General features: G+C 40.3%; 1 protein-coding gene across 1 annotated transcript in view; it reads left to right on the top strand.

Annotated features, from left to right (window-relative positions):
• EXOC2 (exocyst complex component 2) overlaps positions 1 to 16,758 on the top strand; it is a 235,661-nt gene that overhangs the window by 107,436 nt on the left and 111,467 nt on the right. The window contains exons 13-15 of the mRNA XM_004712158.2: positions 4,427 to 4,551; positions 12,337 to 12,402; positions 12,540 to 12,697. Of these exons, the coding sequence (XP_004712215.1) occupies positions 4,427 to 4,551; positions 12,337 to 12,402; positions 12,540 to 12,697 (349 nt within the window). The remainder of the gene's footprint in view (positions 1 to 4,426; positions 4,552 to 12,336; positions 12,403 to 12,539; positions 12,698 to 16,758) is intronic.

A 16,758-nucleotide genomic window follows, 5' to 3' on the forward strand; every position in this document is an offset into this window, starting at 1 on the left:
AAGAAGGTATGTGGGGTAAGAAAGGCATGCTGTTTATTGGCAGAAATTGGTATACAGAGATGGCTTTGTGAGCAGGTGCATTGTCGTGGTGACAAAATCAGTCCTCCGCCTGCCATAAATCAGGCCTTTGTTGTCACACACTGTCATGCTATCTTTTCAGAACCTCTAAATAGGAAGCTTCATTAACAGTCTGACCTGGTAGAACTAATTCCAAATGCACTACACCCAGATGTTTGGGAAGTTGATGGATGTCTAGAACAAAGTTTGTCATCAGTTGATATTGTATCTTTTTTGAAACGAGAAAAGCACTCATACACTTGAGTTTTTCCCATAGTGCTGTCTTTATAAACTGTGTTCTACATCACAACAGTTTCTGCAGCATTTTTCCTGAGCAGGAAACAAAATTCCACAGCCACATGCTATTCTCTTAAATCAGCCATCACAAAAAAAGAGGTTTGAGCAAAACTGCTTTTATGAAAAAATTCACTGTGACCAGAGAGAACCCTCCCAGGTGACACCACTGGGTGCACTAACTCAGAGTGAGTTGCTCGATGCTCGCTTAATGGAAAAAATGCAGACTATGAAAGCTCTGCTCGGCTCAGAGAGCTTTTTGCTGGTTTTTTGGGGGTACAGGGGGGGAACTCCTTGTACACAGGAATCACATTGACTGTGTCTGTGGGAAGAGATCATGGGAAAGCTCAATATCAGCCAAAACAAGGCCAGAAACCAACTATTAACGAGACCATCAGTTGCTCGTATTCAGGTTGAAATGAAGAACAAGTCTACAAGAAAAGAAATATGGACCATACCTGAATTTACAGATGGCCTCAAGAACAGATTCGACATGCCAGACAAATTGTGAGATGATCTCGAGAACCTACATAAAGAAAATAAAAGGTTGTTAAAAAGACAAGAAAGAAAATAGAGACCTAATAGGATGTCAGAAGAGACCCTGAAACTTGTTCTTAACATAAGGTAGCAAAAGCAGAATAGAAGAAATGATGAAATACAAGAGCCTCAGTGCCCTTGTCTTCGACTCAGAAGGAGAGCAGCTGGAGGGACACGTAATAGCAAGGAGGGAAATAAAGGGTTTATGCAGGAAGGTTCATATAGGAAACAGAAAGAAAGTACAGGGGACAGCAATCACAAGGTAAAGAAAGAGGGAAAGAGACTGGAAAATGGTTAATGGTCTCTACATTTGTGGTAGTTGCATAATCGGTTGTCAATTTGAGACTCACGAGTGAAGGAGTGGAGACTAGTCTATCAATCAGGTCACAGCTTGATGACCTCATTTGGAGACGCTAAGGAGACAAATAGCTCTTTGGAGGTGGGACACATGCACACTCCCTGGAAGACATTGCAGCTGACAAGACACATGGAGCTACACTAGTGTCCTGAGCTGGAGGAGCCATGTGGAGACCCCTGCCAGCACTGGAGACCCCTTACAATGCCACTGAATCCACAAGACTTCCCACATTCCTGCATTTGACATTGCATGTGTTTTGTGCAGGGGTCCTCAAACTTTTTAAACAGGACCAGTTCACTGTCCCTCAGACCCGTTGGAGGGCCAGACTATAGTTAAAAAAAAAAACTATGAACAACTCCCTACGCACACTGCACATATCTTATTTTGAAGTAGGACAGGCAGTAGTGGCAAAAACACCTAGCGGCCGGATAAGTGTCCGCAGCGGGCCGCAGATGGCCCGCAGGCCGTAGTTTGAGGACCCCTCGTTTAATGAGTCTGAAGAGGACTTTCTAGATTGGTATTGGACACATGGGCTAATATCAGACTTATGGACTTGATCTGGAAAAGGCTGAGATGTTTTCTTTTTTTTTTAATCATTTTATTAGGGGCTCATACAACTCTTATCACAATCCATACATACATCAATTGTGTAAAGCACATTTGTACATTCATTGCCCTCATCATTCTCAAAACATTTCATCTCCACTTAAGCCCCCAGCATTAGGTCCTCATTTTTCCCCTCCATCATGAGCCCTTGATAGTTTATAAATTGGTATTTTGTCATATCTTGCCCTGTCCGACGTCTCCCTTCACCCACTTTTCAGTTGTCCGTTCCCCAGGGAGGAGGTCACATATAGTTCCTTGTAATCGGTTCCCTCTTTCCTACCTATTCTCCCTTTACCCTCCCTGTTTTGCCACTCACACCACTGGTCCTGTAGGGCTCATCCGCCCTGGATTCCCTGTATTTCCAGTTCCTATCTGTACCAGTATATGTCCTCTGGTCTAGCCAGACTTGCAAGGTAGAATTTGTGTCATGATAGTGGGAGCAGGGAGGAAACATTTAGGAACTAGAGGAAAGTTGTATTTTTCATTGTTGTTACATCGCACCCTGACTGGCTCGTCTCCTCCCTGAGACCCTTCTGCATGGGGATGTCCAGTGGCCTACAGTTGGGCATTGGGTTTCCACTCTGCACTCCCCCCTACATTCACTATGGTAAGATTTTTTTTGTTCTGATGATGCCTGATACCTGATGCCTTCGACACATTTTCTTAATGTACAATTATGCTTCATATAAAGCTCTTTAGTAATCACTTTTGCTTCTCTAGTCTACCCAGACTAACACAGCATTTTAACATAGAAATGTATCATTCTCCATTTCTAAGTGATCACAATAACTGTGTTAAGTCTTCTGTAACCCAAGAAACATCAGTGTTTTCATTTTTTTCTTTTAAGTCCTTTGCAGTGGGAGAAGTTATTCATGACATGGTTTCACTTGGAGATGTTTCTTTATGACAATTTGATTTGTATGAAATTTCACCTCTAAGATATGTACTTGGGATTCTAATAGGTTAATAAAAAGCCCATTGCCATCAAGTCAGTTCCAATAATAGCAACCCGACAGGACAGAGTTGTACTGCCCCCGACAGGGTTTCTGAGGCTATAATCCTTATGGAAGCAGACTGCCCCATCTTTGTCCCGTTGGACAGCTGGGTGCTAGTGGCTGGTCTTTCTTTTAGCAGTCTAGCACATAACCACTGTACCAACAGGTCATCTCACGTGTTTTTATCAGCTTCAAATTTAGAACTGGTTTCAGAGCAGTCTCTGCCTTTACCTTCCTTTGCTGTTTGCAGACATGGCTTTCTGAAGATGACCATGTTGTCCTTAGGACAACCAGGTGAAAAGCTGCAGCTTTGCCCTTTGCTGCTTCTGATACGCTTTCCTCTGAGCTTCTCTGCCCTGGTGCTTGAGTAAAGTCTGTCTTCATCCGAAAGGAAAACAACAGTCCAGCTGAAGACCCCCAGGCTCCTGGTGCACAACAGGACCTACGTGGCCGAAGACATCAAGAACACACGTGAGGACAATAAAAGGTCATGAAAAAGACAAGAAAGAGAACAGAGACCGAATTGGATGTCAGAAGAAACCCTGAAACTTTTTCTTGAACATAAAGCAGCTAAAGCATAATGGGAAAAAGAAAATTATTTTATTATCAGCGAAGTCAAGCTATGCAGATAAAGTTGAGCACCACTTGGTTCCTGCAGTACAGTGAATTGCTTTGTATGGCTCTGCTAGCCATAATCTTAGTAACTCCCCCAAAATGAGTATTCTTTTTATTTTTTTATTATTAAGTCATTTTATTGGGGGCTCTTAAACAGCTCCTATAGAATTCCATACATCAATTGTATCAAGCATATTTGTACATATGTTGCCATCATCATTTCCAAAACATTTTCTACTTGAGCCTTTGGTGTAAGCTCCTCTTTTTGCCCCTCTCTCTCCTGCCCTCATGAATCTTTGATCAATTATGTATTGTTATTATTATTTAGTATCTCACACTGTCCTTTGCCTCCCTTCACCCCCATTTCTGTTATTTGTCCCCTTCGGGGGGTGGGGGGCTGTATATCCAACCTTGTGATGGGTTCCCCCTTTCAAAAGGAGTCTTCTTAATGGGTTTGGGAGGTTTGCTAACCCACAGAGCTAGAGCTGTGCATCTTCAGCAGGTCCTTTGGGCATCTATTGACAGAGCTTTGTAATATTGCCAAGCAAGACAAAGGTCTGGCCAAGAGGTTGAGGGTGAGAGAGAGGGCTTCCTGCAGGCACAGTAGAGAAGAGGCTATCTTGAATAAACAGCCATATCCAAAGCAATTGTGAACTTCCCTAATTAGCCCATAATAAGTAGACTGCTCTATGTGGCCAATGCAACGACTTACAGAGCCCGGCTGAGAAGTAAAGGGACTGGCTGTAGCCTCGGAGGATTTGGCCCTCCGCCGCTGCTGCTGGTGATTCTCCTCCTCCCTGCATGCCACTCCCACTGCATTCTGTTTTACATTTCCATATGCATTTTGACTAATTTTAGTGTATATTTTATTTTTAGTGAAGCAGCAATCTGTCCAACTATATGTTTAGCTTTGATTCAAAACAATATTCATACAGTAGTTTGTTTTTGTTTTGTTTTCTATTAGCATGGAGATACAAAACTCCCCACCGGGTGGCGTTTGTTGAAAAACTGACCAAGCTTGTTTTAAGTCAGCTGCCTAACTTCTGGAAGCTCTGGATATCATATGTTAATGGAAGCCTTTTTAGTGAGGTATGTACACATATAAGTCTTTGTCCAAAAAAAAAAATTTTTTTTTAAATTTGAAGTGGTTTTTAAAAGCTTGAGAGGCCAAACTTCTGTAACAATTGTCAGGCATTCTAAGATGAATTTCAAGCACTTAGAAACCCTTCTTAATAACTGTATGATGTTGAACAAGTTATTTACTCTGTGCCTCCGTTTCCTCACCTGTATAAAGACAATAGTAACAGCATTTATCCAAGAAGGTAGCTGTGAGGATTCAATGAGATTGTGAATATAAAGAAAATGAGACATTAATGTATTTTTCAGCGGTCAGAATTGAGTTTATTACCAATCAGAACAAATCATGGATGAATTTGTCTTTGCAGCTTATACAAGGGCCCAAAATAAAGAATATAAAACATCACTAAACCCAGTCATGTTACAATCAGCCTGCAAAAGTTATCACAAGCCTTTACATTTCCATGAGTTACATTTAATATAGTAGCTCATTCAAAGAAAGTGTGACATGAAGTGATGATTGGCTTTTCTGTGTGACGTATGGAAATCAGACTCATCTCTTTATTATCTCATTCAAAGTATTCCATGAAAGACTCCCCAGCACCTAGAATTGAAAGGCTACCTTGTTGTCCCCAGAGCTACGAAGGTGCCGCCTGAGCCTGCGCCCAGCCCCCCTTCCTGCCAAGATCAAGATGGCTAGCATGAGGTCTCCGTGAGCGAGCTCTCCACAGCCCTGAGTGATATTGGGGATTGAGGGGTCTTCCTGAGAGCAAAAACCCATCCATGCTTCTTGGAAACTTGCCACCCCAAAGCGTTGACGGGGCCCACAACTGTAACATTTTTGCTTTTTTACACAAGACAGCATTTGTGGTTTCAGACCTATCCTCCCCTGCATCAACTGGTGTGTGTGTGTGTGTGTGTGTGTGTGTACACTAGCACGCTGTAAGGATCCGTCCTGTCCCCTTTGTTCACAGACAGCAACACTAGTCTTAAAGAAACAGTTGTTTGGCGAAAGCTTATCTTCCCTTTTGACTATTTAAATTCTTACTTGCCCCTCTCTTTTTCTTTTCAACCTAATAGATGCCTGGATATTGGTTTATTTCTCACTCTCACTGCCATCAAATCAATGCTGACTCATAGTGACCCCCCTGTGGGTTTCTGAGACTTTAACTGTTTACAGGAATAGAAAGCCCAGTTTTTTCCCATGGAGCGGCTGGTGGTTTTGAACTGCCAACATGCAGATTGCAGCCCAACATGTAACCACTACACTACCAAGGCTCCTTGTCAATAGTTATTAATCTGAACCATACAATTTGCTTAATTTAACATTGCCCTTTAGTACATGACAAGCAATAGTCCCTAGTCTTGTAAGCATGATTTATTAATATACTTTAATTTCCGCTTTTGTTAATTTCCTTTATGAATGGGCATTTGCATATTAAATTATAGCAATAAATAATGTATGACATAAGCGTCTTATATTTTGGGTCACTTGTTATATAAAACTTCTGTTGAAAACATGACTATACAGACAGAGAAAGATCTTTCAACAAGTGATTGCACAACTCATTTTAAAGGCACTTCAACCATGGGGCAGAGGGAATGCTCTAAGACAGATGTGGTGAGAGTACAATTCCCCTTGATGTGATTGAACAATCGAACTCTTCACTTGTATGATATGTAAAATATGCTAGTAAAACTGCTGGGGGAGGGGGGAACAACTGATGTAGGGTTTGGCTGGTATTTCAATAAGTGCAAAGGGCCTTATTCCTCTCGGAAGAAAAGAGTGCTTTAACTTCAGCTTTTCAGGTGCCTTGAAAGATTTTCTTCACGCTATGCTTTCAGCAAGTCACGGTCGTGTTGCATTTGTTGAAATCTCGGCTTGAGGAGAGCCGTGTGGTTCAGTGAGCTGAGCATGGGCTTCGAGCTTCTCCCTCTGCCATGTGGTGACAGTTGCACCACTGTGTTACAACTTCCTTTCCTTATCTGCTCCATCTGCAACCAGACTGCTCACAAGGATGGGGAAGGCCGGGTGCGTCAATATTAGTGCCTAGAGATCACACAGTCCTTCGTACCCAAAACTCTAATACTAGCCATGTAGATCACCTACGAGCTTTGACTCAGTTCTGTGTACTACTTCCATAGGGTTGGTTGTGAGGATTAAATGAGTTAATATAAATGAAGTGCTTAGAAGTGTCTGGCAGATATATGAGTTGGCTATTATTTCTTAGAACAAATATTTATTCCACTATTTGAAATCTCATTTCCCTGGCACATAATAACTGTTCAGTGAACATTTGTTTAATAGCTTTGAAAAAATGCTGAACTGACGAAAGTTGTGCTGAATATTGCCAAGATGGATTAATGCATCTAAAGTCTTAGTCCTTTTTGAAATGGAGACCAATAAATACATGAGCCTTTTCCCCAGTCTCATCCGCTCCTACCAATTGTCCAGCCACATATGGACACGAGCTAGCTTTTTTCTGAGTCCCTTTAGAGAATGTAAAATCCTTCAGAGATTTTTGATTTGAGGCATTTTAGTGCAAAAGGAATATATTTTTCTTCCTAACAGTTTACATCTCACTTAGCAAATATATAAATGAAATATGTGGATGCAGATGAAGAATAAATGAGCTATTTCAAAACTCATGAACAACACAATCATTGAAAGAGTGATTTTAATTCTTGTTTAGAGTTGACTGTACATCCCTGTGGTATCTCTACCGATGACTATTTTTAAAAGTTTATGGTAATACTTTTTAAATCTAATTACAGATTTAGGCATACTTTTAACATTATTTACCCTCCATTGAAAAACTATACATCCACAGAGATTATGAAAAGACATTCACACATGTGAATCTCATCAATGAAAATTGAAATATTAATAGTGGGAATTGTTCTGGGACTTCTGACCCTTAGTGTCCATGCTGTAAGGAAACCTGGTGGCACAGCTCTACGACTCGTGGGGAGAGGCCCGGCAGGGCCTCTGTGCAGATCGGTTGTTGTTAGGGGCCGCTGAGTCGGCTCCAGTTCGATGCTGAGCCTGCCCTGCTGCCAGCCTCACCATTATTCCTGTGCCTGGGAAGGCCTGTGGGGCAGTTTCACGCTGTCCCATGGGTCACTATGAGTCAAAATCAGCAGCACACACCAGCAATTGAACTTAATACAAAAGCTTAGGACACTGTACTTGAAATTTCTTATTTTTCTTGTTTGGAGTTAGCTTGTTGTATTAAGACTCTGTCCGTTGAAGATATATATGGTATTTCCAACAGTTTAGAAAATAGTCAGTTCCACAAACTAGTCAAGTCCATGTGAAATAACATATGTGAATCAAAACAGTGAAATCTAGCCGTTGGTCTCACCACAAAGTAGTTTTGGTTTGTGTGTGCAGGAAAGCATTAAGGTTTTAGTTAACGAAATAGTGACTAGAAGGTTAAGGTCTCACTTTTAGGTATATTTTGATGCTGCTTATTTTTGAATGAAAATCTTTAAAGATCAAAATAATTTATAAACCTTCTACATTCGCATTTTTAAAAGTTTCATGACCCACAATATGTAAACTGAAATGTACTTTATGTTGCAAAATTAGGTTTTCTTTTAAAAATAGGACAAACCAAACACATTGCCCTCAGGTCGGTTCCGATTCATAGTGACCCCGTAGTCCAGAGGAGAACTTCCCCATAGGCTGTGCTCTTTTACAGAAGCAGAATGCCACAGCGCTTTCCCACCAAGCAGTTGGTGAGTTTAAACCGCTGACCTTCCAGTTTGATTAAGTAGCGAAGCACTTAATCTTAGAACCACCAGAGTTCCTCATAAGAAATAGGACAAACCTTCCTGAGTCACCATATGGGGCACTTTTTATCAGATTTAAACAGTGAATTTTTTTTTAATTACAAATTATAGTGGCCATACCTTACAACTACTTTCTCACTCCTTCTATTTCGCATGTCTTTAGAGACAAATACTTATCATTTGAAATATTACTCTGTCTAACACATTTAATCAAATGTGTGGGCCAAACTGCTCTGGTAAATTTTAGCACTAATTTTGATAGCAATGTTTTCTAATTTTGATAGCAATGTTTTCTAACCACTGATTTCTTGGGCATTTTTGTACTAAAACTTTGGCCCTTGTGGGCCAAACTGCCTTGGTAAAATTTAGCACTAATTTTGATAGCAATGTTTTCTAATCACTGATTTCTTGGGCATTTTTGTACTAAAACTTTGGCTGACATTCTCAGCTCTCTCAAAATAAGCAGGTATTATTGTTGTTTGGCCCTCTGGAAGTCAACAAAGTGCCCTAAGTATCCCAGAACACTTGCCATGATCTTGGCTCTTGACCAATCCCTTGGTTGCTTTCACTAGACTATCTCCAAGATGCCCACAAAGTGTAATGGGTTATGCATTGGGCTGGTAAGCACCAGATCAACAGTTCAAACCCACCAGTAACTCCAAGGGAGACAGATAGGACGTTCTGCCTGTTTAAAGAGGTATGGCTTTCTGCTTGATTAAAGTTGATTAAAGATTTTAATCAACTTCTGCAGTCTGAAATTGACCAAACACGCAATCCAGATCCATTTTTAACTATTGATGATGGGGATGTGAAAATGGAAGAAGAAGGATCAGGACCTGGCAGTTGACGTCCTCAGGGGAGAAGTGATGCTGAGGATCACAGGATAGAGTCTTGCAAGTGTAATGGCTTTTTTATTGCAAATTCCTTTTTTCCAATAACACAAACAGTGATTATACACATGGATCTCGCAGGTGAAATGTACAGGAGTTGAATTGAGGACATCTGTGGAAAGAGACGATGGAGAAGCTCAATATTATCAGTCAGAAAAAGACCAGTTGAAGCTGAAAGAAATGAAAACAGATCCATTAAAGCCACAGGGTGACAGGATGCATCCTTAATAGAGATTATCTCAGGAAGGGACAGTTTTTCTACATTGTACACTAATTCTGCGGAAGACCAGACATGTTCTGAGATGACACCAAAGACTTCATCTCAGAAGAAATTAAAAAGTCATTTAAAAAACACAAAAGAAAGCCTCTGGGATATCAAAAGAGTCTCTGAGGTGTACTTTTAAATGTTGAATAGTAAAGTGAATGAAAGAAATGATTAAGTTAAAGAGCTGAACATAAGATTTCAAGGGCAACGCAAGAAAGCAAAGTGAAATATTAACAGTAAATGATGTACAGGCCTGTCATTAGAAAACCAAAAGGAAGAATAACCCCAGGCATTTCTCAAGCTGAAGGACTGAATAAACATGTCTAGCTTCAAGGTGTAATATTGTAGGAGTATATGGGCAAAATATTGAACAATATCGTTGATGTCACATGCAAGTAAAATTTTCCTTAAAATAATTTATTAGTGAACAGTGCTGACTCCTAGTGACCTCCCTGTGGGTTTCTGAGACTGTAACTGTTTACAGGAGTAGAAAGCCCAGTGTTTAAACTGCTGACCATGCAGATCACAGCTCTCCACATAGTCCCTACACCACCAGGGCTCCTCGCAGTAGTACAGCCTGCAGGAAATCCTACTAAAATATATCTGTATGCTATCTTTGACTAGCAGTTGAAGATGGTGTACTAGGAATTTTCACATTACTCGTGCAGAGAGGACTTCCACAGATTCTGTGGAGATATCATTAGGCTGAATCGGATATTATTCAATAGTTTAAAACTATTGAAGCTTAAAGATGAAATATGTGTAGATGTAACAGATTGCCTATTGTATCTAGAAATCATATTTGAAAGTATTTCCACAGGTTCAAGTAATCATCTTAAGAAACTTTAAATCTAATACTAAAAATATTCTAGTATCTTTTTGATTGGTGCAGAAAAACCCTATGCACTCTTTGCAAGAGCACACAACAAATGGCAGATATCAATTATTAAAACCAGACATAAACTTGTGGCTTTTACCTTATTCTTTCTGTACAGGTATATCAGATCATTCATAATACTAAAAAATTGAAATTTATAATTACCTTTACATACAAAGCTATAAAGAAATAGAAGTATGATTTAAAAAAACAAACATCATCATGAATCTGAGACTTTTATATTTATACAAAGGATTACTTAACAAAAGGATTTCTAAGTGCTATTTGTTTGTTAAACTGCATAAAAGTTGTTGAAGTAACATTTTGTGTTGGTCTTGTCAGAGAATAAATTTCATTTTTACATTACAAAAAGACTCAGTAGTCAATTTAGGAGTCAAAACTGCATTTCAATGGAAAGATTTGGGCTGAAGAGAAAAATTTGGAAGGCATTAGATAGAGAATAGAGATCATATGTGAAGCCATGGAAATGAGTTAGTGAGAGGGTGTAGAGAAAAAAGAGACAATTTCAAAACTAAATCCTAAGAACCCCAACAGGTCAAGAATCACTTCTTCAGATCTCATGAAACAGGGGCATCCACTGGCTTTTCTGCATCTAAGCCATGCTACCACCACGGATGCGATGGTGTGTGAGAGCTCCACCCTGGAAAAGGCAATGTAAGCTGGCCGCCTTCAGGGCCCTCCCACTCCATAAAGGGAATGAGGGAGTTTAGCCCGCCCCATGCGCAGCCGATGATGCAGTCACTGTTATCCTGCTCAGTGCACGCCTCGTCCTGGCCCTCTGGCCCCCTCTGTGCACTGTGGTCTGCATGCTGCTTTAGAAATCTAACTGTGCTACCTGCATGCTTAACGCACTTACAATAAGGGTAGTTTCAACCTAATAGTACAGCAAGAAGAGGTTTACTTATGGAAAGTATAGTGAAGGACTTTAGATGGATTACTTCTTGTTGAAATAAAAGGTTTATTTATCTTACACTTTTTATCTTTGAAGGATATCTTTGTATTATGCTAACAAAGTGCCAAATACATTTTGTAATTGTGTTGTTTTATTATTACTTTTTTATTTTGGAAATTTTCCTAAGCTGATACTTCTAGAGCAGTGGTTCTCAACCTGTGGGTCGCAACCCTTTTAGGGGTCGAATCACCCTTTCACCTGATTCTTAACAGTAGCAAAATTACAGTGATTAAGTAGCAACAAAAATAATTTTATGGTTGGGGGGGATGGTCACCACAACATGAGGAACTGTATGAAAGGGTTGCCACATTAGGAAGGCTGAGAACCTCTGTTCTAGACCATTTTGAATTGAGTTGGTAATAAGTTCACTGAAATCCAAGAGCTTTCCCTTTAACTTATTGTAAAGTAATAATCCACACTTTACTTCAAGAAGAAAGAGAAATTCACAGGAAAATCAGGGAACAGAGAAAAAATGAATTCTAGACTTCTAGGATGCTCTCCTAAAATCCCTGAAGGAAGAGCACTGATTTATAATTAAAAAAAACAACACACACACATATATATATATGGATAGTTGCAATGGTTATATGGTTGAGTGTTCAGTCTTGGAGAGAATGAGATGATCTCTCTTATTTCTGTACTAGCAAATGAGAATTGATGTTGAGAATGCTTTCAAGAATACAGAACTCTTTGGGGTGAAATACATGAAATTGTTGACAAAACAGCTAATAAAATTAAGAAAAAGGTGATTTTAACTTAATACTTAGTTTAGCAGCAAGAGGTTGATTTATGAAAAAAAGTTTTTAATTTTAGAAAGGTAGATAACTTTTTGGAAATTTACTTTATAATTAACCAACTACATCGGCTGATCAACCTAGCTAATTTAGTTATAACTGTACTCCATGTTCTTTTTATATACAACCCTTAAAGCATTTCTTAGTTTTATAAGTTATTTCTGAAAGACAACCAATATGTTTCTGCTTTGTCTTGTTTTAAGACTGCTGAGAAGTCAGGCCAGATTGAAAGATCAAGGACTGCAAGACAAAGACAAAATGATTTTAAGGTAAGTTAACATAAGTGTGAGATGTTTCCATAGGAGAGGGTTTTCTCATCTAAAGTTGTTACAAGACTTTCTGTATATTGAAGATACCCATTACTTAGGAGCAAACTAAGCAGCTTTGTGTGTTGATTGCGTTTCAGAAAATGATTCAGGAACTAATGTACTCTCTTGTGAAGCTGACTCGTGGGGCTTTGCTCCCGTTCACCATCAGGGATGCCGATGTGCGGCAGTACGGAGGCTGGGAGGGGAAGTCTGGCCTCTCGGGACAGTGGCTCACTCATGCCATCCAGACTGTAAGGTAAGTGTGGCAATTACGTAATTTCATGTCAACTTGATAATAAGTGTAGGGGTGGAGTCTAGGCTGTCAATCAGGTCACAGCCTAATGAAGCCTCCTTATGGGTGTGGCCTTTTAGTGAGGATTCTGGGAATTTCCTCTCTTTCTCCCTGGAGGAGGTCCACTCTCTGGGAGCCACACTCTCTTTCTGCTCCACTCTCCTGCTGTTGAGACTCGGAGAGCTGGAGGAGCCACGTGGAGACCCGCATCAGCACTGATGTGCTTCTACCGCCTCTGGATCCACAAGAGTTTTCTCCCATTGGCCTGTGATCTTCCTGAATTCAGCATTATTGTGAGTGGCTATGTGAGTCTGAAGAGGAATTTATGGACTAGTAGCGGACATATGGGCTAGTATCAGACTTACGGACTTGTTCGGGACTGGGCTGGGATGTTTTCTCAATATACGATTGCTCTTTGATATAAAGCTCTCTCTTACACACGAGTGTCTCTGGATTTGCTTTTCTAGTAAGCAAGCAGGGACACCTCATAAGCAGACGCAAATACTATTGCTTTCTTGTAAAAATGCAATACTCAGTACAGAATATGATTTTTAATACATTCAACAAAGAAATTTGAATTTTAATACTCTTTGGTTTTGCCTCCTAATTTACTATTAGTTCCTATCTACCAACTAAACTCAAACTTTCCCAGTTTTATTTTTAATGAGATGCCATCCTGTCTGTGTATCTCATTGTTTAATTTAGTGATGCTACCATCTTACTGTTTAATTTAGTACTGCTACCAATTTAGTAATGGAGGTGTTGGATTTCCTCATCTGACTTCACAAGAGAACCATTATCAGCCACAACAGCCTAAAGCTATGTTCTAGGAGGTGGAGGTCTAACATACCTCCTCTTTCCAAATTTTTTTTTTAACCCATTCTAACACCAGCTGTGGTTCCCATAGCACTTTCTCTTTCTCATCTGTGTTTGATAATTCTTTGCATTGGGCACACAGAACTTACAGACCTTACAGTTACAGGGTCTATTAGGGAAGTAACAGGTTACAATTCAGGGTCAGGAACAACTCAGGGTATAGTTTTTTAATCAGAGCAGCCTGTTAGCCAAGCCCACAGACAGGGCTCTCCCTGGCCTTCAGTCTCTTCACCCAGCCTCTCCCTTGTTCACTCGCGCCATCTGTAAGTCCTCAGGAGCACATTGCTTTGACTGCCAGGCTTGCATGAAGGCAGTCAGCTCTCTTATTCTATGGGTCAGCAAGCTTAGATATACTGAGAAGTGTCTGGAGGTGCCCTACTCCACCAGGCTGCCTTCTATCCAAAGGTGCTCAACTCTCTTTATGGATTGGCACATTCACAATACAGTCACTTTGCTCCATGGGCCGGTTGCCCACTGCACTGTCTCACACAAGCATTCTGGTTCTGCTGCCACTGTGTTTCTGATACTACTTGTTATCATCTTGGATCATCTCTACTGTTAAAACTCTCTGTCTTCTAGGTGTAGGTTGGCACAGACACCCTGGGTCCAGTGGATACACTCTTTTCATTTCTTCTAATGAGATGCTTCCATTTTGCCTTTAAGATGGCTCATTTTAGGCCTAGCAGAAGAAAATACTGACCAATCTCATCTATTATGGTTCCATGCACTTCATTTGCATGGCCCCAGCCCCAAAAAGGTACCATTCAATACTTAGTTGTATTATTATTATGTGCCCGATCCCGTTGATGGGCCATAAACACCTTATTTGCATAGTCCTACCCAATATTTGCATGGTCTTAACCCAATAATTTGGTGAGACTTTTAGAAAACCATGGTTGGTTGCTGTTTGCTGCCATCAAGTCAGTTCCCACTCCTATGCACAACCGAGCAATCCACTGCCCCATCCTGTACCATGGTGTTAGGTTGAGTTCTCTGCAAGAAGAAAACCAATGATTATATGTACCTATAGAAATAAATTTATCGCAATAAAGTGACTCACGTTGTAGAGTAAGTTAAATCTGGTTCAAATTTCTGGGTCACATGTGAATCTGAGGGCTTCTGACTCATGTAGCTTTGGGGGTGAAGAACCAGGAAATGGGAAGATGAAGCACAGGCTGGTAGAGGCAGAGTACGATGAATCCAAGGTCAGTAATCTCCTGATGGCTCCTGGAATAGGTGGGCAATAATGGAAGGCATTTAGCTTTAAGTCCAAAGAACCAGGGGTCAGAATCCAGATGAAGGAGAAGTGGCAAGCCTTCCCACAGAGTCTGCTTAAGTAGGAGCAGGCCACACACTTGAAGAGACTTTTTTTTCAATTGCTTTAAGATTGTGACATGATCAAAGGGCCATACTTCTCCACAACTGCTGGTGCTCACGGAATTTATTACATCATGTAATTGAATGCATTATATTAGATCTCATGATGGGGTTGATTATGCTATTTTAGATCACATTTGGGGGGATTATTGCCAAACTACTGAGAACCCAAAGCTTGACTATCACAAACGTCCTCAAGATTGCTCTTATGCTTAAACCCATTCTTGCAACTACTGTGTCAGTTCACCTTGTCAGAGGTCTTTCTCTCTTTGCTTCCCTTCCACTTTGCCAAGCATGATGTCCTTGTCCAGGGGCTGGTGTTTCCTGTTAATATGTCCCAAGCATATGAGCTGAAGCTTCGCCATCCACTCTGCCAAGGAGCGTTCTGGCTGTACTCCTACCAGGGCAGATCGGTTTGTTCTTCTGGCAGACCATGGCACTTTCAGCATTCTTTGCCAGCGCCGTAATTCAAATGCATCAATTCTTCTTCGATCTTCTTTTTTATTTTATTTTTTTAATCATTTTAGTGGGGGCTCGTATAACTTTTATCACAATCCATACATATAGCCATTGTGTCAATCATATTTGTACATTTGTTGCCATCATCATTCTCAAAACATTCCCTTTCCATTTGAGCCCTTGGTTATCAGCTCCTCATTTTTTCCCGTCCCTCCCTACTCCTCCACCCCCCATCTTCTTTTTCAATGGGTAACTTTCACATGCACATGGATGTTATTAAAAATAACATGGTCACAGGAAACTTAGTCCTCCAAGTGACATCCTTCCTTTAGAGCACTTTAAAGTGTCTTGTGCAGCAGATTTACTCAGTGCCATAAGTTTTTAATTTCTTGGCTGCTGTTTCTATGAGCATTGATTGTGGATCCAAGCAAGAGGAAATCCTTGACTACTTCAGTCTTTTCTCTGTTTATACTGATGTTATCTGTTGGTCTAGTTATGAGGATTTGGGTTTTGGTATATTGAGATGTACTTAGAGTTGCAGTCTTTGATTTTCATCAGCAAGCCCTCTTCACTTTCAACAAACAAGGCTGTGTTATCTGCATATCACAGCTTGTTAATCTTTCCTCCAATCCTGATGTGTCCTTCTTATCTCTGCTGAGTATTTGCTCAGTATATAGATTAAATCAGTGTGGTGAAAGGTTACAACCCTGATACATACCTTTTCTGATTTCAAACCATGCAGTATTCCTGTGTTCTATTCAAAATACCACATCTTAACCCATGTTCAGGTTCCTTATGAGCATAATGAAGTGTTTTGGAATTCCCATTCTTTTCAATGCTATCCATAGTTTGTCAATGATCTACACAGTCCTTGTATACTCAAAAATTCACAAGTTAACCTCTTGCTGATATTCTCTGAGGCAAAATTTATCTGACATTAGCAATGATGTCCCTCTTTCCAGAAGCTCTTCTGAATCCAGCTTAAATTTCTGGAAGTTCCCTGTTCATGCACTTTTGAAACCATTTATTGAATGATCTTCAGCAAATTTGACTTGCATGTGCTATTGATGATATTGTTAGATAATTCCCTCATTCTCCTGGGTCACCTTTCTTTGGAATGGGTACACATCTGGATCTCTTTTAGTCAGTTGCCCAGAACCCAGAATTCTTGGCCTAGGTTGAGTGAGTGCTTCTAGTTCTTCATCAGCTTGTAGAAATGAATTATGAAAACCAAAATAGGACCTTGAGTACATGGGGGTACCAAAAAAAAAACTGGAAAAGGAGCAATTTTTTTCCCTGCTAGGCAAGCATCG

Source organism: Echinops telfairi, unplaced genomic scaffold (assembly GCF_000313985.2).
Source record: "Echinops telfairi isolate 266 unplaced genomic scaffold, ASM31398v2 ScPeMD7_7424;HRSCAF=8462, whole genome shotgun sequence".
NCBI classification, from domain to species: domain Eukaryota; kingdom Metazoa; phylum Chordata; class Mammalia; order Afrosoricida; family Tenrecidae; genus Echinops; species Echinops telfairi.